Source organism: Cavia porcellus, unplaced genomic scaffold (assembly GCF_034190915.1).
Source record: "Cavia porcellus strain 051 isolate PalLab524CR breed Dunkin Hartley unplaced genomic scaffold, mCavPor4.1 scaffold_17, whole genome shotgun sequence".
Taxonomy (NCBI): domain Eukaryota; kingdom Metazoa; phylum Chordata; class Mammalia; order Rodentia; family Caviidae; genus Cavia; species Cavia porcellus.
The window spans coordinates 48,061,376-48,087,291 of record NW_026947500.1 but is presented as its reverse complement, the minus strand read 5'-3'; the positions used below and the strand labels follow the sequence as shown (position 1 = coordinate 48,087,291).

General features: G+C 53.5%; 1 protein-coding gene across 1 annotated transcript in view; it reads right to left on the bottom strand.

Annotated features, from left to right (window-relative positions):
* Nucleotides 1–257: 257 nt before the first annotated feature.
* Nucleotides 258–25,916, bottom strand: part of Med26 (mediator complex subunit 26) — a 36,227-nt gene continuing 10,568 nt past the window's right edge. The window contains exons 2-3 of the mRNA XM_003464244.5: nt 2,959–3,033; nt 258–2,804 (exon numbers count right to left, since the gene is read on the bottom strand). Of these exons, the coding sequence (XP_003464292.2) occupies nt 1,200–2,804; nt 2,959–3,033 (1,680 nt within the window). The 3' untranslated portion in view covers nt 258–1,199. The remainder of the gene's footprint in view (nt 2,805–2,958; nt 3,034–25,916) is intronic.

Below are 25,916 nucleotides of genomic sequence, written 5' to 3'. Positions count from 1 at the left end.
TTCTGAGTGAAAAGACCTGGAATCCTTTCTCTTATCACTTGATGATCTAAGGGAAAAATAGGCATCAATCAGGTGCTGAGGGCAGCCTTGGGCCTCACCAGGGAGCCAGGTGTCTGGAATCTGGGTGACACTGAGGTAGCCTGCAGACTGTCCCCCCATGCCAGCAGCTGCTGGTGGCCCCAACTTCCTGGCCATCAGGAGCCAGGGGAGGCTGATTCAGCTGGGAGGGTCCAAGCGAGGAATGGTTCTCAGTCTGGTTTGTGCAAATGTTTTGTTTTTATTTCCACATTTATATCACAAGGTGTCCACTTACTGGACCAAATAGCAAAGTTGCTCCTTCTACGTCCTGAGGACACAGAAGTCTAGGTACTGTACATTCACTAAGGCTCTTCGTTTTTGCAAATCGCGTTTATGACAAATAACCATAAGGCAAACACATCTAAGGGAATGGTTATGAGTGTCCCGGCACAGACGGCCTCCCTGCTGTTCGCACCTGCTCTGCTGGGGGCGGACAGCTGGCAAGGCTCTGGAAAGGTGAAGTTCTCTAGGCATGTGCAGGGAGGGAGGAGGACAGAAAGGGTGAGGGAAAAAGGTATTATCTGGCTGGTGGTCAGCTGAAGAGAACATAAAAATAAACTCAAGGAAACTGAAATTTCTGCAGCATTTCTTTAAGAATGGGGGTTCAACTGAAACCAGACAGGAATGGGTGGGTGCCCGTGGAGTGTGGGGTATGCCGGCCAGCCAGCCTACCCACCCGATGCCAGCGGCTCACAGACGGGCTGGGTGGAGAGCAGAGGCCGAGGCCAGCCCACCATCTCACAGACACTGGGCTGACTCGGGAACAGAAAAGACAGAAAGACATGAGATGCGTGCGTCTGTCGCCGATAAAGGTAACCCTCTCCCACTGCGGTCCTCTGCCTGCCTGCCTGCCTGCCTGCCTGCCTACCGAAGGGCCCTAGGCGGAGCCGCATATGACCCCCCTCTGGTGGGCAACAGGCCTGATGCCTGCACAGCTGGTTGCCAGAGTTCTGAACTCCCCTGGCTGTCCTTCCTTCTGCGCAGTCCTTCCTTTGCAATCATGTTAGTAAACTGATAGCAGCATTTCACAAAAGAAGGAGAGTGTGGAGGGAAGGGCCAGAGGGAGGCCCGCACCCCACCCGTACCCCTAGCCCGAGGTGGGGACAAGCTCCAGGCTGGCCTCAGTCCAAGCACACGTAAGGCAGAATGTTCAACCGCCCGTCATCACCGTGCGGGTCGAGCGCTATGCACTGCGTCCAGTCATACCAGTTACCCTGTGTGTCCCGACACCCATTCACCCCCGGCCACTGGCCAGCCTCCAGGCGCTCCAGGTCATCCTGCGTCACCTCTCGGCTCAGCCCTGGGAGAGTGGCGGGCGGCGCGTGGGGTACCAGCACGTGTGGCTGCCGGGCCCCGCGCCGTGAGCTCTCCTCCTGCCGCAGGTACTCGGCCATGAAGTGGTGTGCACCCGGGGTCTGTGCACCTGACGACGACAGCAGGCTGCTTTGGCGGCTCAGGTACGACTGGATGATCTCGTTGCGGGACAGCTCCTTCCAGTTTGTCTGCTCGAAGGGGCTCTGGAGGCTCACCTTGGCCTCCTGCTTTTCCAGGTCTGTCCGGGGTGGCTGCTCTGTGAGCGCAGGGCTGTCAGCCCGTGCTGGCTCTTTCTGGGTCAGAGGTCTGATCTGTCTGGTCATTGGGTCAAAGGTGAGCTTGCGCTCTTTTAACCGGACAGGCTTGACACCCGTCTCGGCCACCTGCCCGTCCAAGTTCACCATATAGTCACGAGACCGGTACCTCTTCCTCTTCCGACTGTCCGAGCCACCTGAGGAGGCCGCATCGCTGTCTGCCTTGGAGGAGTCCGGGGAGAAGCCTGAGACGGGCAGGTGTGGCTCTGCGGGGGGCAACCCAGCCTTGCAGCCTGGGCCTGCCAGCCGCTGGTGTCCCTCAGGCTGCTCCGGCCAACGTGCTGGACTCTCTGCACTGGGCAGCAGCTCCATCCGCCGTACAGGGGGTGTGGACGGCTGGGCTGGTGGCAGCGGGGATGGCACCTGCGTGGCCTCCAGCACTGAGGGCCGAGGCAAAGGGCTAGACACAGAGCCCTTGGGCGTGTAGGGGCTCCGATGTCGGGCAAAGGAGCCCTCCTGCCGTGAGTTCCGGGGGCTGAAGGAGCAGCGGGATGGAGCCCTGGGGTGGGGAGGGCCAGGGGTCTCCTCTACCTTAGCCTGCAGGCAGGGCCCGGGGGGCCGGCCGAGTCCTGGGGAGCCAGGGTGCGGCCTCACGGCGTTCACAGGGACCTTGCCACTGAGCTGGTCATTCTCGTCGGCCTCCAGGCGGCTGCCTTCAGAACTCAGGAGCCCACTGCCATCTACGGGGCTGGGGAAGCTCTCCGGGCTCCCGCTGATCCCATTGGTAGGACGAGGAGAGCAGTTGGGACCCAGGAGGTCATGGCCAGCCTTGGAGACCTTGGGGGGCGGGCCGGGGTGGCCGAGGTCACGCTGGTCCCCTCGGCGCTTGCGGCTTCCCAGCCTGTCCAGCCGCGGGCCTGGCAACCTCTGGAGGTCATTTCGGTGCTTGAGGTCAGGGATGCCCTTGGGCACAATGGCCCCAGGCTCCGGCCGGCAATTGTGAGCACCCCCATTGGCCCCACGCAGGGCCGCCTCGCTCTGCTGAGCTGGCTCAATGAGCTTCTGCCAGCTTCGGAGCAGCTTCTTGGCCCGCTTGGCGAGCTCCTCGTTCTTGGTTTTCTTGCGAACGTCGTTGACGAGCTTCCCGAGTCGAGTCTCCTAGGAGCACATGCGGTTAGTGTAGGATATCCCACCCGGGGCTGCCCAGACTGGATCCCGTGGCTTCTGGACCACAGGGGCTTCTGAGGCACCCAAAAGGGACTGGAAACAACCCATGTGGCATGGACAGCGCCAGCCAGTCCACAGTACTCACCTCCAGGGCCTCTTTGGTAATGGGGTATCTCTCCAGACTGGAGATGACTTCCAGCACCGCGACCATGTTCCGGATCTGCAGGATAAGAGCTGTACGTCAGGCTGGCCTCCCTCGCTCCTGCATCTGCTCAGCGTCCCTGCCCCCATGTTTATGTCAGGCGTGGGAGCTCAGCCAGACATACCACAGCAAGGTGACAGTGACCAGCACTCCGCCCATGTGCCTGCTGCTCACCATGCCCCGTGTTCTCTGTTGCCACGGGCCAGGTGTCCCTGCTGTCACATGCTCACACAGAAATGTCCCTACCATGACCTCACATCCCAGGAACCCTACACAGAAGAAGTGCCCAGGCCCAGCCTGGGGACTTGGGAAGCAGACTGTGCAAGCCCACAGAAGCCCAGCCCCCCGCCAGTGCTGTGGCAACAGAGACACTCTGCCTTCCAGATGCTGCTGCACATACCACTCTGGGGAATCTCACAGACAGCCCCAGTGAGGGGGCCTGGGCTGTGGCCAGGAGCCTCTCAGGCATGGGAAGTACTGGGGAAGGGTGCTTGTGTTAGTTGCTTTTCCACTGCTGGTACCTGCCTGACGTGCGCAGCTTAAAGGAATAGAAGTTAACTCAGGCTCATGGTTCTGGAGGTTGTAATTCATAGTAGACTGGCTCCACGGTGAAAATGGCATGGTGCAAAAGGGCTAACAGGAAGAGCCAGGAGAGACGCCTGTTCAGGTCATGCCTCTGAGACCACCAAGTTCCTCCAGCCAGGCTTTACCTCTGAACAGCTATGGTCTCATCCATGGACGAGTCCACCAAAAAAATCAATGCCCAAGATTTAGTCACTTCACTGGTCCCACCTCTGGATCCTGGGGTACTGGAACCAAGCCTCTAATCTTTCAAGTCTTTGAAAGATGCTTCATATTTAGACAGCAGCAGGCATGCCACACCAGGGATCACACATGGCATGCCCCCCAGCCATGTGCAGAGGGTGTGATGGCGCCTGGTAGGGAAGTCAGGTCTCTCGAGGTGGCTGTGGCCTTCTTCCAGAGGGTACTGGGATCTTGGCCCCTCCCTGGCATCTGCCACCATGTAGTCTCAGCATACCACTGAAGCAACCAATCCAATAGGACCAGACTTCTAGACTATATACCAGAATGTACCTCTCTAGCTCAAGTGGACTCTCTGGGGACTTTACTGTGGTACTAGCAGGCTCAATACAGGAACATCTGAGGGACAACACAGGATACACAAGAGTAACACATCTCAAATGACAGCTCTTGTGTGGCACACCGAGCCCCTTGGATGGCTGCCATCTCTACCCATGGTGTGGCCCCGCCTGTGCTTGCATACAGCTCGGCTCAGAGGACTGGAGAGTGGGGAGGGGTGCACTCTTGCAACGGCCTGCGAGTTGAGTGTGCAGCTGCAGGTGGGCACCCACCGGCTCAAGGCAGTCCTGGTGTGGGGGCGTGTGCGCACATCTCAGTGGTCAGCTTCCCTTTGTGACAGGTTAGGCCACTTCCTGAAGCAGTGTTGTGGTGTGGACACAACCATGGCATAATTCAGGCAAAGGTGTCAGGTGCCAAGAACGGTTGTAAGCTGCCACCTACTGAAACCAGAGTTACCATATTCTCCCTACTTTTATATGTGAAGTTTGCCACAAGTTCAAACAGGCAGAAAGCATTCCTCCTCCTAGGTTAGAGATTTCCCCAGATCTAGAAGGAACTGGCGAGGGGACCAGAGGTGAGGCCTGCATTTCAACTTAAGTGAGGAGTGCTACTCTCTCCCAGCTGCCATGGGCTTCCTGACCTGGGATTTGAGCGGCACAGCTATCCATTTGGGGTGCCACAGGGAGCTGGCCAGGCCTTGGGTACAGCCAACACACCACTACTCACCACAGGTCTGCTCCGGTGTGGCCCCAACTTCTGGCTAAGCATGGAGCCCTTGGTCCTTTCAGGAAGGCCTTCAGGGGATGAAGACATGGGAATGCTGGGGCCTGGGGGCTTCTTGCAGAGGGTTGCAAGCCATGTCTCTCTACCCAGGGGGGCACACACAAGTCCCAGAGAAAGGGCAGCATGGCATGTGGCTCATCTATGAGGCCTCTCGAGCACTGGAGGCCAGGCATGCAGGTCTTGGGCAGTACTGGTGTAGTCACTGCTACACCTCCCTACGTCTCCCAGGCCTGACCCACCTCCTGTGGCCACAGCTGTTGTGCAGGCAGGCTGGCTTTTAAAGCCCTGGCTGAGTAATTCGGCCCAGTGGGGGATTTCCAGCTACAATATGAAAGAAGGAACTGAGACACCAAATACAGCATCCTGCAGCCCTCAAGGGCTCCACTCAGCTGGGAAGTAGTGGACGTGACTTCCACTAGTCTGGCACAAGCCTGCCCACCAGCATAGCCTTCTGATGCTTTTCTAGCAGGGCCACAGTCCTGCATGCACATGTCCCCCAATGGACAGGTGGCAGAGTGCTTCTGAAGAGATACAAGGCCACACCAGGTACAGGGCTGTCTCTGCGTCTCCCAGCATGCTCAAGAATCCATCAGGGAGATCCCGGCCAGGCCACCACCACCACAGGGGTTTCAGTCCACAGCCAACACTCGGCCCATCCGATGCCTGCACCTCTGCCAACACTCCCTCCACCGCCGCACTGGGCAGGTATGGCCCCCATGACCCACTAGTCCACTTGGACCCACCTCCTGGGTCACAGTGGACGAGGTCAGCAGCCCCCAGCGGGGGGCCCTAGCAGCACTGTGCCTGTTAAAACTGGCTCATTTTTAAGAGGCCATGGGTATTGCCATCATTTAAAGAAGAAAGAACGATCTAGATAAGAATTTACGATATTGCCTTGCTTCACTCACGAGGCTCCAGAAGTGTTCATCTGCAGGTGCACACCTTCCCAACACAGAGGCACACAGATGGCGCTGGAAACCGGTAGTCTGCACCACTGCAGTGAGCAGGGGCCCAACATACTCTGGCTGGCCGCCCACACCACAGCTGTACCACAGGGGTGTGGCTACACACCCGCCACCAGAGGGAGTCCTGCTGCTGTGGCTGTTCCACCCATATCCCCAGCAGCTGCCTCCGTCCCCCAAGGCCTTGGCTGCAAGTCCATTAGAGAGGTGGCAGTGCCACAGCCCTGGGTGTGGTGGGTGGGCACAAGCGCCGCCAGTGCTCTCTGGGCTCAGTGTGCCTCCTTTTCCCTGGGCCCATGAGAGCCTCACACCCTATGGGTATGTCCCAGCCCCCACCAGCCTCCAGCCACCATGTGCAGAGGTGCTTCTTTGGCAGCAGGACAACCAGCTGGAGCCCCTTGTCATGTACTCATGCAGACTGCAGGGCGCCCGGGAGGCAATGGGCAGAGCTGAGTGTGCCACATGGAGGAAACCAGGCTGGGGCAACCCGAGTGGTGCAAAGGGACAGCATCCTGGTGGCTGTCGAGGGAGCCACATGGGTGGACAGGGCAGGGATGGCACAAGCCCCATGGCCACCCCGAATTGCTCTGTCTTTTCCTACCAGACTCCACGTACCCTGGTGGTCTTAAAATTTGTGTAATTCAGTCTGACCCTCATCTTCTCCCCATCCACAGTGTCCACGTGCACTATCTTCCTGCTGCTCTGCTAACTTCTTTGTTGCCTCTTAGGGACACTAAGAGCTGACAGCTCCTTCCATGGGACATCATTGTTCTCTTGTCACCCTTGTTGTCTGTGTCTTGTGGAGCTGCACCTGGAGTCACTGTCTGGCCTACCTGGGGCCGTGGCAGCACTGTTGCTGTGCATGCAGGCAGGCAGGCTACATGGAAACGAGGGACCCACTTGCCAACGGACCGTGTCCCCCAGAAATGCACCTACATCCTGAATTTGCCAGTTGAGTGCATGTTGTAAATTGAATGCTCCCCATGAACCCCAGCGCAGGTCCAGGAGCAGTGCTGACCCTAGACTGTACATGGATGCCACCTGTGTTCTCTTTGTCACTTTCCCCACTGCCTCATTGCTGTCACCATCGGTACCTTGCTTGCAAGCTTGTGGTCTGGCTGTTGGTGTACTCTTCCTGGTGTTTCCCTGATGCTGTCAGGGTGCCATGCACTTGGCATTGTGGGCAGTAGTTCATCGGCCCCTCCTCGGCATGGTGTGTTCCCATTGGTGCCAGTCTGCAGTGGAACCTTCTGTGCCTTGGGCAACAGTGGCCTCTGTTGCAGAGATAACTGCTGGGAATGTCCCTGTGTGCAATGCCATCCCTCATGCTCCACACACAGCCTAGGAGCTGCAGGCATGGGCTGAGGGCCAGGGCACCCCCCTGCAGTCCTGTGTGGCTCTGTGCACTTCCTGAGCAGCTGGAGTGTGTGAACACTGATCTCGGGTCTCCCTGTGCACTTGCCACTCACTTAAGAGCCCTGCAGGAGCTTCTGTCACTATCCCCACTCTGTTGCTGAGGGAGGCAAAGTGCTGGCTCAGGACTACTGAGCCCCTGGCCTTGGGGCTGTCTCACCACATACCCTCTGATGGCTGGTGCTGGTGCTGCAGCAGACCATGAGGGCGGGCTCCCAAAGTGGGCCCAGGAGGGAGGTAAGCAGGCAGCACCTGTTCCTATGTGCTGACCTGGGCTCCTTCTGTAGGGCGGCTCCCTGTCCTCCTGCCCCTGCTTCCTGCAACCCGTGGCAGGGCCTCAGGGGCTGTGCCCTTGCTGCTTGGAATCCACAGGCTGGGTTGGGGAGCCCTGTCTGTGGTCAGTGCTCAGGAAGGCTTTGATGGGGCTATGGAGTGTGCCAGGGCTCTAGGACACAGGTCACCTGGACAGACAGGGGAGCCTCTCTCAGCCTTCTCTCCATGTCTGTGCAGGCTCCTTCAGGAAACACTAGAGGGTACACAGGGATACAACCAAGGCTCAATTGCTGGGGTGGAGCAGTGGTTGGCACATAGCTCCGGACCTCATGTGGCAGTTCTGTCGGCTCTGGCTGGTGCCTGGTCTTGCTCACATTGACCCTGGGCTGGCACAGGAGGCGAGGTGGGCACCCTTACTACAGGTTTTGTCCCTGCCTTTGGGACCCTGCCTGCTCAGCCCCAGCCTGGTTCTGACCCACACATACCAGATTCTGACCAAAGGCAGATCAGTGGGGAAGACAACTCCTTTGAAAGACAGTGCTGTGTCCACTGGACAGGCTCATGTCAACACCAAACAAGGCCCAGGTATGGCACGCACCTGTCATCCTAGCCCTCGGAGGCTGAGGCAGGAGGATCCCCATGAGTCTGAGGCCAGCCCAGGCTATACAGTGAGATTCAAGGTCAGCCTTGAGTCAAGTGAGATTCAAGGCGACTACACAGTGAGACCTTGCCTCAAAACTATAAAATAAAACAAGAAAAAGAAAATCAGCCAAACATAAAGCTATTTCCCCAACCTTATAATATATGCAAACAGTGACACAAATGTATCATAAAAAACACAGGTGCTAGAAACTACAGATTGGCTAGAAGAAAATAAGAGAGGAAAAGCTCAGTAAACTTGTGTTTGGCAAAGACCTTTAAAACAAACCACTAAAAGCACAGACTACAGAGAAAAAAAAAAAAAAACAGGTTTTATTAATTTTTTTAAAATCCTAGTCTATACCAAAAACAAAAACAAAATCCTAGTTGGGTCCTAGGTGGCAAAGAGGCTGAAGTTGGAGGATCACTGTATGTTTGAGGACTGCTTAGGCTACCTAGTGAGACACTGTCTCAAAAATGAAATAAAACAACACAAAGCTTAAAAATTAAATTTAAAAGGTCTTTTCTCCTCAAATGACCATGTATGAAGGTGAAAACACGAGCCATGGACTCGGAAAAATAAATGCAAATCATACACCACAGAAAGAACTTTGATCTAGGTTACATAAAAAACATTTAACTTACTAACTGTATGAGCAAGACAGTATGAGCAGGTGAAGGGCCTGAGTGTCCACTCAGACCTTCCACCCTCAGCAAGATGAAGATCACAAAATACTAAGGAGTTGTTCCATGCCAGGTATCATCAGGAAAATGCACGTTCAAACCACTGAGACAGTATCCCATCCACTCCAGAATGGCTAAATTAAAAAAGTTGACAAGAATGTAAAGTAACTGGGACTTTTACATACTGCTGGAGATAGCATGAACAGTATAATCCTTGCCTTGAAAACATTTTGCCAGATGCTTAACCCAAAAGCCTGATCAACACATGAACAAACTAGTATTTAAAATGAAACACTACTCAGCAATGAAAAAGAAACCCCAAGAACAACCATGACATGTACGAATTTCAAAATCAATATACAGAAAAACCCACAACAATATACTGAATGAAGAGACCAGACCAAAAGAAAATTTGGAGTATTTATTGCCTGATGCCACCAAATTCTTAAAAAGGCAAACTACAGTGAGAGAGCGGATTAGTAGGAGTGAGGAATACAAACGCAAGAGGAAACACCAGGAGATGATGCCACCTTCCTTTGACTTGATGATGGTGTGCAGGTGTGGAAATTGATCGTACCACACACTTCACATACACAGCTCGCTGCTTATCACACACCAGTCTTACTTTAGCACAACCACATAAATCAGTAGAGGCAGGGAACAGATGCAGTGAGGTCCTAGGAAAAGCAGGCCATTAAGGGGGACGGTGCCCCCACACTGGGGAGGTAGGGATCCCTGGGGAAGCTCCTCCTCTCCTAGGAGAACTGCACTGAGGCCCCAGGGATCCAGCAACTCTACCAAAGACCTGCCTCTGTCAGCTTTACTTTCTGGGACATTCGGAGCACCCCTCCCACACCTGGACACTGGATGGACTGTGCATCCCACTGCAGGTTTGAAAGGCTGGTTCAAATTGGGCCAGCTGTGGGAGAGAGATCCTGGAGCCCAACTGGGATGCCAGGGCCTTTCATGTTGTGACCAAACAAGTGCAAGGTGCAGGTATACACCTTCATGCATGTATGGGGTTTCATCAGACTTCAGCATGGGGACCCAGAAGAGGGACCGACTTCCTGTCATCACAAAAGAAGCTGGAGACTGCAACAACCTGCACACATTGTGCTCTCCCCAAAACACTTGAAGAGTTCCCACAGTGCAGGCGACACCCGCACCAGATCCTGCTCCTTAAAGCTTTACTTAGCTTCCTGCTGTTAGAATGAAGTTCCAGGGTGATTAAGAGCTCCCTGAAAACTCCAACAGCAACTATGAGCCTCACTGTCCTCCATGCATGGCCCAGGTGCAGCAGCATAACTGTACTATCTGCCCCAGACCTGCAGAATCAGCAGCAGGACCTGGACGAGCTCTTGGGGATCATGCACCCAGAGTGGACAGCCACTCTGCTAGGCTGCATCAGGTGCCTCCTGGGAGGGGGGCAGCTGACCCAGAGGCTCCCTGGTAGTAATGCCACCAGCACCCCTTCCAGGTGCTGCACCTAACCCAGGACAGCTCTGCAGCCAGAGGTGGTGTGATGTGCTCAAACACACAGGCAAGTGCCAGACACTGCAGAGCCCACACTGCCACCCCAGAGCCTGGCCAACTACAGGGCAGGCCACTCCTGCAGGTGGTGTGCCAAGAATCACCAGAGGATGAGAGACAGGAGTGGTCAGGCCAGCAGGTCCTGGGCCACCACCAACTGGCAGTGTCTACTGTCAGACACAGCACCCAGCAGCCCCTCCTGGTATTCATCAGTCACCTCTCTCTCACAGGGGCCCATGGCAGCACCCTCTACCTACCACCTGTAGCAGGAGCTTGTCACAGCTCACCCTAGTTCCACTGCCAGGCAGTGCCCAGAACTCCCAGGCAGAAAGGCCCCCCCACTCCTAACCCAAAGCCAGGGACCCTGAGAGCACTGTGAGGCAGATCCTGCAGGATAGCCCCATCACCAGGTACCAGGTGGGTGCTCTACCCAGGGAGCTGACCTGCTGGGCCCAGTCAACTGCCTTATGAACCCTTGCCTTGCAGCATAGTACTTCAGAGCGGGTCAGCTCTTGGGACTTCACTAGCTCTTTATTTTTACAACGCAACTGACAACTTCACATGCACATCCTCTGCCATAGAGTGAGAGATCTGCTGGGTGCCGCTCGTGCCCAGGCTGCACTCGAGGGACTACCACCCCCACACCAGCCCACAGTCTGCACAGAACAGCTAGGCCCTGGGTGACCTTACCTACCTAGAAGGGATAGAATTCTGCACACACCTCTCCTTCAGAGCTGCATCAGGCAAGGCCCATTGGAGGCTGGCCTTCCCAGCAGAAGACTCCGTGGACCTAGCGCAGACCCTTACTCATGGCTCTGTCTCCCACCTGCACACCAGAAGCAGCTTGACTTGTCTTTTGTCCCCAGCCTATAGTTTGCCCCCAGGTGCAAGGACCTAGGGTTTGGTCACTGTCACCTCAAAACTGCCTACAACAGTGGCAGGCATGTGACCTACGTGAGCTGGTGAATGGGCAGACAGACAGAGACTTTTGTTCCAATTTTACAAACATCTGGAGGCTACCTTCTGCAGAGAGCTGGATCTACACCAGCTGTGAGCTGGTGTGGGGGCGGCAGCTGGATCTGCCACCAAGGCAGCACCTGGAAAGCCAACATGGTCTGTCCCATTCCAGGTACCACCTCCAAAGGCCACTGTCTCTGGGTGGGCTCTGGAAACAACACATTTACCCAAGCTGTGGCCGGTGGGGGCAGTTTCCATCAGCCCTGCGGACAAACAGCCGGCTTGGCACAGGCCAGTGGCCTCTGGAGGGTACCCACTCTTCGAGATAGTGGTCCGGGGAGGAATTTCCTTCAACTTACCTTCTTGGCAACTCTGATAGTATTCCTGGGGTTACATAAGGAGGAAGAAGGAAGCCATGGGAGTCTTGCAAAGCCAGCCATTAGATCAATGTGAAAACAGCTAGCAAAGCCACGGTGGTGGCCTGGTGACAGGATGACCTGCGAGAAGAGGAGCAGGCTCTGCTTGGCAGGTCAGAATGGGTGGAGGCTGGTGCCATCCAGAGTCCAGGGCAGTGAGGGCAGCACACATGCCCTAGGCTTACCACCGCTGGGTTGAAGGCAAAGGCTCAGCAGAGGACATCACAGTGCCCTCGGTTACTTGTGCTAGGAGCCAGAGACCACTCCCTCCAGTCTTCCCCATGGGGGTGGACAGCCTGGGGCACCTCTGGAAGGGTGGTCCTGCGCCCTCCACAGTGATGGGCTGTACTAGACCCTGCCAGCACATCCTACTTTGGCCCTGAACCACCAGTGTCCACCAGTGGGGGAGGGGAGCGAAGCCCTCCTAAGGCCAGCAACCCATATTCCCGTAGCTCTATGTTGGGGCAGTGGCACCCTGCAGTGGAATCTGGGCTTTCAGATTGGCCTCAAACATCCAAGCCAAGGTGTGCTCCCAGCTGGGGCCTCGGAGAAGGGGCCACACGGGGACAGAGACAATTCCTGTTTTGCCCAACTTCCTCCCACAGTCCACTTGCTCATTACACTTCTGCAGTCTCTGACACCTATTTTTTTATTTTATCTTTTTTATTTATTTTTTGGTACCAAGGATCAACTCACCACTGTGCGCTTGGCAGGCAGACATTTATGCTACTGAGCTAAATGCCCAGCCCACCTATTTTTTAAACAGTTCCTTTACATCTGTGTTCTCACCCCGCAGACAGGTGGTGCCATACACAGTCAAGCGGAGTAACAGGACACACGCCAGGCAACTGAGCAAAACAAGGCACACATGCTCTCAGACACCGATGGCAGCATCAGGACAGGAAGCTGGCTCTGGGGCTGCCTCCCTCACCCCATGTGATGGCACTACGCAGGCAACCTGCAACCAAAGCGGGGTCCTCACAGTCCTGCTTCAGCATCACCTCACCTCCTCCTACACCCCTGCAAGGCTGCCCCTTGCCCGGGATGCCAAGCACAGGGCGATGCCATCTCAGACACTCCCAGCTGCATGGTAGGTGCACACAGCACCCCAGCCCACTACCCCCGGGGCCTATCTCAGTGCAGCCAGTCACGCAGTGGTGGCACAGCAGACACTGTACCCATCCCAGCCACCCTCCCTCCTGTGTGACTGCATCGTTTGCATGGGCACCGCAGGATGCTGAACACACTGAGGGCACCTCTGTGGCCCTCTGTGGCCCTCTCCTAGAGCAGCACACCCCACTTGTATGCAGGGTTCACACTGCAGCCGACAGTGGAATGCATGTCCTCAGACTGGCTTCCCTCATGCCTTCCCCAGTACTTGGCTTTGCCCTGAGTCTTCAAAAGCCCTCTTCTGGCAGCTGCCCTTGCCCTGGTCCCACCCCATAAGGGGAGTTTAAGACTTCACCAAGGTCCCAGGGACATGAAGAGCCACCACCTGGAACACTGGGATACTGTCCTGACCCTGCTTTGTGTCCCTCAACTGGATTCAGGTATGGCAAAGCTCTCTAATACCTGCAGGGGTGAGACCAGCACAGACAATGGATTCCACGCTCTGACTGCAGCCTGGCCACAGCCAGCACCCAGGCCGCCTCCTCACACAGCCCCAAAAGCAGGCCTGCCCTCCTGTATGGCTCTGATATTGAGCTGGCGTGTGCCATGGCTGACAGCACTCCATCTGAGGAGGAGGACAGAGCACGGCTGCAAGGACAGGAAGGCAGAGGGTGTGGGTGCCTGGGATCTGGGGTGGCTCCCAGATCTAGCCCCTCTTCCAAGTCACCCCTAAACCCATCCACACAGCCTATGGGAAAGGGCCTCTGCTTGGTCAGTGAGGCCTCTTCAGGGCTTGACATCCTTTCAGCTGACCGCTGTGCTGCAGCCTCGGCCTGCTGTGAGCCAGCCTCGATCGAGACAGGCTGTCTTCCTTTCCTCCACTTTGCGGGGCAGCACATGGGGCTTGGGAAAGGGTTTGCCCAAGGCTGGCCACCTCTCAGGGCTCCCTACTGCTCTACACAGCACTCCATCCCCACGTGAAGCTTTCTAAGCTCCTCTGGCAGCACTTGCCACGGCAGCTGCTGGCTTGGACTGACCACTGTTTGGTCCTGTCCTTCCTGTGCAGCATTCAGGAACCAGCACACCGTGAGGGGAGCACACGCCCTGGTCACCCCTGCCACCTCTCTCAGCCGGGCTCCTAGCAGAAGGAACTACCCACATTCCCCCATGTCACGTGCTGCTCTGCCAGCAAGGCTGCAACTGGCTCCTCTGGAGCCGCCAAAACCCAGCTTGGCATGGTCCCACAGGGGTTCTGAAGACACAGGAGGCCTGCTTCCCAATTGTGACCCACTGTCCTCATTACCCCAGCAACATGGGCTAGTGGCAGTCTGTCTATCCTACCCCAGGACCTGGTACCCAAATGAAACCCACAGGATCTGTGCCAGTGAGGAGCCCTGTCAGTGCCCACTACCGCCTGCTCCCTCCTGCACCACTGAGCTGTACCCACACAGGGCCAGACAGCCCTCCAGTGCTCTGCCTTGCCACGCAGACACCCCAGGGGCCACAGTGCCTGGGCACTGGCGACAGTTGGAGACTTCACTGCCAACACCTACGGACCAGGCACACCACAGGGTACACAGTGCCAGGAACAGGCATCTGCAAGAACAAGCAGATCAGACACACAGGCCAGCAACCACGGGGAACAGGAGGCGATGCAGGGCACGCACTGAACTCAGCAGCAGTCAACGGCAGGATTAAGTCACGGAAACACAAACACTCATTGGGTAAATCAAACTGAGACCAAATCCTGAGTGCTGCTCACACACCTCTCAAGCTTCCCACAGAACGCACACCAGCCCGTTCCTGTAGGGTCCCCAACTGTTCCCAGAAGCCCTAGGGAGAGATATGTCAGGCCAGGCACCCAGTACCACCAGCCCATTTCCTCTTAGTTGCCTTTGAAATTCCTTTCACTTTAGTCTTGCCCTAAGAAAGAGTACTGGGCTTGGATGATCATTGACAGGATCTTTTTTTTCCTAGAACCCATTAGGATAAACGCATAGTTAGCAAAATAAAACAGGTACCCCTCCAAATCTGTACTGTGCTTCTTCATGGCAGGAAGGAAATCACACACACACACACACACACACACACACACACACACACACACACACACAATCGGACCCCTTCAATCACAGCAGGGCCTCATATCTCTCATGTGAAAGGCATGCTGGCAGTGCCTGCCTGGCAAGTGGGAGGCCCTGAGTTCCATTCCTGGTACCCCAACCCCAACAAAAGGCAGGCTGTGAACATGACCCCAGGCATCTTGAGGATAAAAAGGTGCAGGACCAAGCAAAGGCTGGAAGGAAGCACAGGGCACTGCTCTCCTAAATGCCTTAAAAACACATCCCTGAGCCCTGCATGCAAGGCTAGGAGAAGTCAGGAAGAGGCCCAAGGCATCACTGCCCTCATACTCAGCACAAGTCTCACTGTCCAGGATCCCCCATGCAGAGGAGACCCCCCAGAATGCCTTGGGGGACTGCAGGCACACACATCTTAGGTCAGGGGAAGGAAAAGCAGCAGAGCTGCTGGCACAATTAGAAGACAGAAGAAAAGAGAGGTATGGCAAGGGGCTGCAGATCCCATCACCCGAGGGGCACCCCAAGTCCCTCAGTCCCAGCCCCTTCTGCCCATCAGAGCCCACTCCATGCTCCCTACCTCATACTGGGGCTGGAACCAGAGCAGGACTTCCTCTATGCTCCTGCAGTGTGGCTGGAGGAGCTGCTCCCTCCCTTGGTGCCCTGGGCTTTGGCATCTGTGCCAGGAGCACTAGACAGACACAAGTGCCTGGAGCACTAGACAGACAGACCGTAAGGCCTACCCTGGGGCCCTACAGAAGTGTTACCATCAAAGGACACTAGCTTATCACAGAAGCTGAAGTTAGAGCCAGGTAAAGGGAACACAACCCCGGTGAGGAACACTGAGCATGGCCCTGACAAAGCAGTGTGCACATCCTGGTGCAGCCCTGGAGCAGCGCTCATGTGTGCCAGCAGCAGCCACATGCCTCAAGGTGCCCCACCCTAGGAAGGGTCTTGGCTGAAGGAAGGGCAGATGCCACCCCTCCCTCACCAGCATTGAACACTGGTCAATGTCACCTGGCCCCAGCTGGATCTGGCCTCAGAACCCCCATCAACCCAGAGTTCTGGAGCCTTGAGGTCCAGAGGGAGCCTGGTCTCTATTCCTCAGGGTTATGCTCCACAATCATTCTGGGTTCCTGCAGTGGCCTAGTGGCCAAGAATGTGGCCCCATCCACAGGTCTCACCTCTATTCTGGAGCCCCATCAGCCCCCCAGCCCTAACTGCCCTTGCTGCCCTCTGCTGTGGGAGACAACGCCAGTCTCTCCCCTTGAATGCAGAACAACTGCTGCAACTTTGATTATATGGAGATTGATTTCCTTATACTGATATGTACAGAGCTGGCTGCGGTATTTCCTTCTCTCTTCGATTGGCTCTAAGCACTGCAAATAAGGCTAGCTGAGGTACTGATATGTAACCTCTAAAGTCATCAGTCTCCTGTTTCTTCACATAGTGTTCTCTGTAAAAGATATGAGCAAGCAGGACGTTAGAGCCATTAGCTCCAGGAATGTCAACTGGGTATGAGCCTTAAGGTAGAGGCTATGACTTCCCAGGACATAAAAATTTTACGTATCAAAAACCAAAGCAACAGCCTCCTAAAACAATTCAGTTGCTACCTTAATTGGATTATGCAAATTGATTCTTCTGATATCCTTATCTCTGCACTTTGCAGAGATGCTTCTCTCAGTGGCTCAGGTAGCCAATTCAGGTTACTAACATAATTCCCACCGTCCTCACTGTCACTCATCCCCCTTCTTTACAAGATAATAAATTCTGGGAGAGGCCTAGGATCAAGGCCTTTATCCTCATACTCACAGGGATTGGATTTAGGACCCCTTGGCTGCCCTTAACTTAGAATATGTCTTGGTGTCTTTTCTCTTGCCGTGGGTTGCATTGGAGGTGGAAGATAGGAATTAACTTGCCAGGATTCCAATAATGTCTCAATGACATTACAAATGTAACTTTTTGGATTGTGAGGAAAAGTGGAAAAGGGATCATGATACTTAGATAATTGTACTCAATATTTGGGATTACAGGGGCTGGGGATTTAACCCAGCGGCATAAGTGCCTACCTTGCAAGCAGGCAGTCTTGAGTTCGATCCCCAGTACCAATAAAAAGGAAAAAGACCAAAAAAAAAAAAAAAAAAAAATGGGATTACGGTACTCTGCCACTACCCAAGCAGAGCTGAGCCCTGATTAGCCCAGCCCTGTCACTCACTCCCCAGCCAGCCTCACGAGGTCACTCAGGCACAATGCTGGTCATTAGGAATCTAACAGAAGCATGAGGGGTGATCTTGGCTTTTCACAAATAGCCAACCAAGGTACAGAGAGGTCCTCTACGTCTGCAAGGTCACATAGCTCCTTACTGCATGTTCATCAATACACAGGCCAACACAGCCACAGCCTCCTCAGGCAGACATATCATCAGAGCACTTCAAACAGTGTGGATGGCTAGGGGTGCACAGAGCACTCAGTCAGGAGATACCATCAAGAGCATGCAGGCCATCTAAAGCCAGGCAGAGAGGGAGGACAGGTCTGGGTGGGATAGGGTGGAGGCGGCCAGGCAGCCTGCATGAGCTAGGGGCGGGAACAGTGGAGGGCAGCGGGCTGGACAGGGACACAGAGGACTGCAGGTCTGCGCTAGCTCTGGCTGCCTGGTGGAGACCATCTTGCCAAGGCAGGGGAGATGTGAGCAGGTACCAGTCGGCAGAAGGGAATGGATGGCAAGGGCTATGTGTGTCAGGGACCGTAGCTGGTGGGAAAGCAGGGGTACAGTGAGCAGAAGCCATGGCAGAGGCAGAGGAAAAGCTGGATGTGTTGGCTCCCCATGAGGTTCTGGAGACAAAGACTCTATGGACCACTGCAGCCTCCTCAGATGCAGTGGCATCTGCCAGAGGGCCGGGGATGTAGCTTAGAACTGGCCTGGCAAGCTCAAGGGTCATGAGTTCAACTGCCCACACCCATAAATAAATAAATAAATAAATAATATAATATAATATAATATAATATAATATAATATAATATATTATCATCAACCACAGAAGGGAGACCCAGCCTCTCTCAGCAAACCCAAATGCCAGAGGAAGATGGTCTTCTTCAAACCCAGCATACCACCTGGGACCAGAAGCAGCTATACCCTCTGCCCAGTCATGACTAACTAGGATCTGCTGGCATCCCCATGCCACACTTCTACTGCCCAGACCACTCTAGCTCCCTACTAGCCCTCTCTGGGTGCCTGACTCACAATGGTTGCAATGTGCACGCAGCCCACAGGCACACAGGAGGGAAGGTAATACCACGGGTCCCCCAAGCAGGAAGGACTATGACATGTGCCCATGTGGATGAAGCCTGAGGACACTCTGCTAAGGAAGCAAACCAGTCTCAGGAGACAGAGAAGATCCCCAGAGTCACATCTGTAGATAGCAAGCAAGATGGGGAGGCATGTGAGGGGTGCAGACTTTAGGCCTGACCAGTGGGTGGGGAGGGCAGCAGGCACTGTGGACATGTTCAATGCTACCCAAGTTCACACATAACAACATTGCAGATAGTGACTCTTTGGGATGGGAAATCAAAGCTGTACATACCTCTTCTGTGTTTAGTGGTACACGTCTGCAGAATACAATGATGATTAGTCTCACAAGAGTCAGTGCATGCACCTAACATCCTAATTCTTTCTCCATCCCCTCTCCCTCAGTTACAGATGATGGGTATTTTACTACAACAAGACATACGGAAACAGAAAGCCTGGAACAGGACCCTTGCAGAGGCCTCTAGGGCTGTGCTCCCAGACGGATCCATGGGGACCTCTAGGCTGCCTATTAAACCAGATGGGCCCCAGGCAAGGGAGCCAGCCCTGACCACAGGTCCTAGGCTGAACAGGACAGCCCCATGCTGGCACCGGCTGCCTCTCTCTGCAGGGACACAGGCACAGGCACTTTTTAGCCCTGGGAGCAAGGCCAGCTCCGGCTCCACGTCTCCAGGAAGGGTGGCAGCTGGGGCCCTGCGGGGCTGCAGTGCGCCTCTGTGAGCAGCGGCTCTGAGCCCTGCAAGGTGCTCACAGCTGACACACATCAGCATCACTGCATTGACAAAGCCAGTAAGAGCCGACTGAGACCATGGAGATGGCTCCCCTCCTGGAATGCACTGTAGCTAAAGGAATAGTGGGACCCCTTCAAACAGGCCCAGAGAGGGAGGACATGCTGAGGAACCAGGACACAAGCCCTACCAGCCAGAATGATTTACCAGCAACACTGATGGCCCATCTCACCATGCACAGAAGAACTCACTCCACATCTGCCAGGACCTCCCCAGGGGGATGGAAGCTACTGTTCAGGGATGGCAGGCCAGGGACCAGAACCAGAGCCAGAGCCCACACAATGTAACCTGAAAGCAGACATATTTACTGCCTGTGCACTGAAAGTATATGAGAATGACTGGAAAGGCATGAGTGGGCAGAAGGTGTGGCATGGGCAGGCTGCTGAGCCCAACCAAGGGGTCACTACACAGGCACTTCTCGAGGCGTAGATGCAGTCCTGGAGCAGGCGCTGCTGCCTGGTGGCAGCCTGCACACGCTCCAGGAGTCTGCTCTGCCAGCTGCTGCGCCCTGCACTGGCCATCAGAGCTCAGGGTGAGGCTTTCAGGGATCATGGGATCCAGGACTAAAACTTCAAGAACATAAAGTAAGTTCCAGAGGAAGCAAAGGAGGCATAGTATTCAAAACTTATCAACACCTGCATCTTTCAGGCACTGGGTTCTGAGACAACATGAAGGACCAACATGCATCCAAGCACAGCATCTCTTCCCAGCCCACGTCCGGTAAGGCCCTGTGGACCAATCCACAGGGTGGAGACAGGCAGACGCTGCCCTCCCTCACTGAACGCTGCCCCTCCAACCCCTCACCGAATCTGAGACGCTATAGGTTAATGAAGCTTTTCTAAAAACAAACAAACAAACAAACAAAAAAAAAACAATAAAAAGAAGTAGTTCCTACACTGTTTATCAAGGTGAAATTCAGTCATGCTCATTCTGTCCATACTGTCCATGGCAGTATGTGGACAGGGACCCTGTGGTGGAAACCCAAAACATACTACCAGACCTTGCACAGAAAAATTTTACCAACTTTTCAAGTTCAGACCTAAGGAAACTGATGGAGAAAACAGCAACGCAGATTAGACTTACAAAGTATGTCAGCATGAAGCTATTAATGGCAACAATAGCAAAACAAACAAACAAAAATTAAAAAAAAAAAAAAAAAAAAAAGAAAACACCTAGTGCCAGGTATATAAATGCAGTTTTGTAACCCCAGCACTCAGGAGGTTGAGACAGGAGAATTACCTTAAATTTGTGGCCAAACCTGGGTTACATAGTTCAAGGCCAGTCTAAACTACATAGCAAGACACTGTCTAAAGACAGTGCTGGGCTTACAGACAGACAGACAGAAAGAAAGAAATCTAGAGTAATATGAAAGCTACTATCCTGCTTGGTGAATCCACTAGTCGACATAAACAAGTATCAGCCTACATTCATCACCTCATCACTGTACTCACAAGTTTACCAAAAATAAAAGCAATTGGTTAGAAGCAACTGCAACACAGAATGGACAATAAAGAGCACGGTAGGTTTCAGTACTATTTGTGAGTTTTCTGCAACCCATTTTTTATCAGTAAAATCTATAAAATTACTTGAATATATTTAGCTCTCTGTATCTGCAGGTTCCAAATCCATGCATTCAACCAACCCGAGGTCAAAATATTGGGATAAATGTACTGACCATGTACAAACTTGTACAGTGTCACGATTATGCCCAGTTTGTCCACTGTTACAGTCCCTAGAAACGCTGCAGGTAGCAGATATATGAGGCCGGGTCTCAAGGCGGCAGGGCTGGCACTGAAAGTACGGATCACCCACACTGTGGACATGGGTGTACATGAACTCCTTCCTTTTGATTACTGTTCCTGGAGAGCAGGTTGTGAAATGTTTATTGTGCATCACTCTCCACACCTAAGTATACAGATTATGTAAATTAAAATGATTCCAAAGTGCTTGAAATAAGGTCTGAAAGGAAGTAAAACTCATTCGCATTCAACACTACATAAAAATGATACAGGGAAGAATCTGGATTCTCTAGATAAAGCAACTCAAACTTTTAAACATTTACTTTTAAAAAAAGCTTAGATTTTACCATCTTACATCAAAATTTCTCCACGTCAATTATCAAAATCAGGCAAAACAGAAACAAAAAGAAGCCCCAAAACATACATAACATGATCTTCATAAATATAAGTGCACTTCTTTTACAAAAATATTTCCATGTCATTCAATACAAGTTTGGGATTTAGTACGCTCCTGAATATTCTGCACTTTACTTTCTCACAAATCATACTGAAATGAGGTTAACGAGTGTGCCTCCCCCGGAGTCTGACTTCAGACCCAAGGAGTCACATTGTGGTAAGGAAAGATGTGTGTGGTCACCTTCTGCAGCATCACAGATGCAACAATGAAGGGCAGGGTGTCTATCGTAAGGCTGACGGACAGCAGGAAGGACGGAAACGGCTGAGCAGGGTGAGCAGGTTACTATGTGATTCTGGAGATCCATTAACACTGGTGTTTAAAATCGCCGCATATCTGTAAATAAACTTCCAAGAGTAAAATCACTAAGTCAGAGGACATGAATATGTCTACGTCTCTTGCTACACATACAATTTCCAAAAGGGTGTCGGTCCCTGAGCTCAGCCAGCAGCACAGTGTGGTGCAGAGACAGAAAACAGCAAGGGGCAACTAGCGTCCTGCCCGGCTTACCTGCCACTTGGTGGCGTGCAAGGGATGTTTTCTAAGTGTGTCTGTGGCCTCTGAGATCTCTTGACTGTTAATGGTATAATTCTTAAGTGGGAAAGATACAGCGTCCTAAATACCATTTCACACACGCACACTTAGGTTTTGATCCTCCCATCTGCCACTGCGGTGAGGGATTTGGAAAAGCCTAGGTAGGTTTTAAACCCGACTCCAAGTTCCAACTTAAGGACCTCTCTCAAAGAAATGTGCCTTTCCTACTTGGACTCTTCAATTTCAGTTTTACCACCAGTGTCCTCCTAGTTTTTCCCAGGGCGCTTTTAGACACATGTAAGATTATGCAGTGTGGTCAGGTAGTTGTTCACTGCTGCCATGAAATGAAAGAGTACCTCTGAGAAGACAGCGCAGCTGACATCCAGGCCCAGCACCTACAGTCGAACCAGGGGAATAGTGCCCTCACTCTAGAAAAGCAGGGAGGCCCCAGGAGCATTTCTGGAGTGGTTTACATTCAGGAAGCAGGGACTGCCATCCCTTTATAGAGGATGACAGGGGTGTGCAAACATCTTATGTGATTTGTCAGAGGACACAGGACTCCAGAGTACCTCCTCCGTCCCTCTAGCTTTCTCTGTGGGGTGGGGAGGTGCTGAGGCTCTCCCACTGACGCCATATCCCATCCCTGAGCTAAGGAACGAGGACTTCTCCTCCACAGGAGAACACCAGGATATCTTACCAGCCGCAGCCCACATTGCTTGGGGCTCTGACAAAGAGAAACCATGCTCAAATGGGGCACATCAGACACAACTCCCTTCCCCACCTCCCAAGCGGGGAAAACAGTACACCTCAAGCTCTGTAGAAGGCACAGGTAACCCCAGGCCCCAGCAGTTCAACTCGGGGGCACTACCTCTGTGCCCCGCCCCCCCACTCCTCCCGGCACAGGCAACAGAGCTGGTACACGAGGATGGCAAAAGCTCTGAGGACAGTCAGCTGAGCTCACAGCTCCTAGGTGTGCAGTACCTAGCTACTTACTCAGGGCCATCATCTATAAACTGGCATGACTCCTAGCACAGATGAGCACACAGGGAGTGCTCAGTGCAATGGCACACACCGGTGATCCTGGCATTCTGGGAGGCTGAGGCAGAAAGACTGTCACAAGTTCAAACCCAGCCTAGATACTTTTAACAGATCAGAAAAAAACCTGTCTCAAAAGATAAAAAAGGGGCTAGGATGTAGTTCAGTGAGACAGTCTTAAATTTAATACTTAGTACCATCAAAAGGAAAAAAAAAAGCATTACAGACCAAGGATAAACGTCCTTTACTTAGCAAGGATATTAGATGCTTGGTTTTTAAGTGGGGTTTGGCCAATTGATTTCCCAAGACCCCGGCTTTCCAGACTTAAGAACAGAACTTCATTCCACAGGTCTATTCACCACCGAGGGGGTTACCCATCTCACTCCCTTCCAACCACATGCCCTTCCCCATCAGTGACAGGAACACAGTATGTTGTAGTCAGGGTTGTGAGAACACTTACAATCAGAACACAGAATTTAATATATTGTTTTATGATGGTCACCTGGAGTTAAACACAACGAAGTGCAGGAAATCTGTCCACAACACTAGAGACCCAGAATATTCAGCCAAGGGACTGAATCCCACAGCAATGTCCTGCATCAGTCCAGATGAAGACCCAGAGCCCATGACAGTGCCTCCCATGAGTCCAACTGGAGGTCTAGAGCCCATGACAAGAACTCACACCAGTCTGGTTTACTGGATCTTTGTTGGGAAGGCCCAAAGGTCAGTGGTGGAAGCTAAATACTCTATGATAGCAAAATGAAGGATCTGTGCCAGTAGGTTGAGGATTCTCTACTAAAGCCAAGAAGTCACACTCAAAATAAGGACCAGGGCTGCTCTGAAAGGTACCACAGCCATCCTCAGCGACAATGAAGTCCTGAGCTCCTCCAACAATGAGAACAGTAGAGTACATGCCAGGAAGCCAGTGTGACAAGCTTGTCCTGAAGGTTGAACAGCACACATCTTCCCCTTAGGAGCCAGGAAGCAATGCTAAATGAGGGCCAGAGTTCCCCCAAAGTGAACTGCAGCCGCTTTCAGGGACAAGGCCCCAAGCTCCTCCGATGATAATGGCTCAATTCATACTGGGGAAACTGTCACAACAAGCTCCTCCAGGAGAACCAATGGTTCAAAACAGTAACACTTAAGAGAACCCACAACACCCAACTCTTTTCCACATTTCTTATTTATGCTGGCAACTTTCCTCAGGTGGGTCATCTACGTGCAGCACCATGCTGATTTAATTCAGCTGGTGTTAAGGTGACCATCAGTTTTCAATCCATAATGTAGTACCAGCTTCCTCACGAGCTCGATGATGAACTAGGCCAGGCTCTCTGACAGGTACCCGACACACCTCTTAGAGCACAGCACCAGCTTCATATCACAGTGAAACAGATTCAGGTTTAGTGACATCAAGCGATTTGCTCTATGATCCCGGGAGCCCCTCCTAAGGGAGTGCCCAGCCTCCTGAGGAACAGGCATGGGCTCACTCAGATGGGACTGACGGGGTCACCACAGCACTGAGTCCTACCAGCAGCCTCCTACTACTCTGCCAGGTTCATGCCTACATGCCTCTCATGCCACTATGGCTCCAAGAGACCCCACGCACCACAGGAGGGACCCTGAAGTCTCAGAGCCCTCACAGGAGTGGCAGCACCCTCCAGGGAACCTACCACACCAACACAAGAGCCAAGTGGCTGCCCTGGCTGCCCTACCCAGCCCAGCTGAGCCCAAATTCTGATCCTAAATCTACCTCAGTTCTCCCAGGTTAGGCCCTTCCATCTCATCACACACACACACACACACACACACACACACACACACACACAGAGCTACACATAACTGGTCACTGGTCCTGACAGAAGGATGGTCTCACACCACCCAACCCAGGCACTTACACAGGTTAAAGAGGTGCTGGGGCAAGCCTATACCAAGAGTCCAGGAGCAATCACAAGACAACACTGCAGAGGGCTCTCCTGGGAGTGAACCCTGGCTTTGCTGGGAGAGGTACTCTGGTCTCTAAGCCCAGAGAGGCAGGGAGGAAAGAGCTAGAGAGCATGTAGAAAGCATTTGAGGTGGTGTCTGAGCAGGTCCAGCACTAGCTGACCCCACACTGAGCATGGTGGAGCAAGAAGAGAGGCAGAGGGGTGCCTGGACCACAGCGGGAGGCACAGTGTGATCAGATGATGCTGATCCTCGTCTCCTAGGGGGCAAGAGACAGAAGAGCCAGCTCCAAGAGGCCTAAACAAAGACAGAAACCAGAGGCTCACTCAACTGCACGTGCAAGGCAGAGCTCCCTTGACTGGCTGGGCTGCAGGGGAAGCCTCCTCCTGAGCATGCTGCCTCCACACAGCAGACCCCAAGTACAAGCAGCTCACATCATCCTTTACTCAGGTCTCCCTCAATTTACCAACCAAGTGTTACAACTTTTATGGGTTCTAATTGGGTCACAGAGCTGTCCTTGAACCAATCACTGGCCAGGGAAAGGCAGCCCCCTGATTGGTCAGACTGTTACTAATCACCCAGTTTGCTACTGGTCACAGACTGGAGGAAGGAGCAGCACTCAGAAAAATCAGGATGCTGAGACCAGGAAAATGCCAAGAGCTAGGAGGAAGGGGGAAGAATGCTCCCCACCACGCACACAGCACCCAGGACACTTCCCATTCTCAGTGGCCTTCCCAGCACCAATCCCTCCTGAGGGAAAAAAGGCTACAAGTAGCAGCAAAGCTTCCAACTCAGCCATGCGCAAGTCTACTCAGGGCAAGGCCAACTTCCCTACATGTGCTGCCAGCCTAAGGAGCTGAGCCTCTGTCCAGAGCAGTCCCCTAATCTGACTCGCAAGGCCTGCTCTAAGGCTGCACTAGATGTGGCCTCCAGTCTCCAGGCCACAAAGCAAGTGAGGTTCTAGGGCAGGCCCAGCTCAGTGTGCCAAGCCAGAAGCCAGAAGCCAGGAGCCAGGAGCTAGGAGCCAGGACTCCTAGCATGGGAGCTGGTGGTGACAGCAGGTGGCCAGGCATCAGGGAGGCACCTGGGAAAGCCTGGCAGTGCTGTGGGGAAGCAGGTACCCCTGCAAGTGGGTGTGGAGAGGGTGGGCTGAGGCTGAGGCA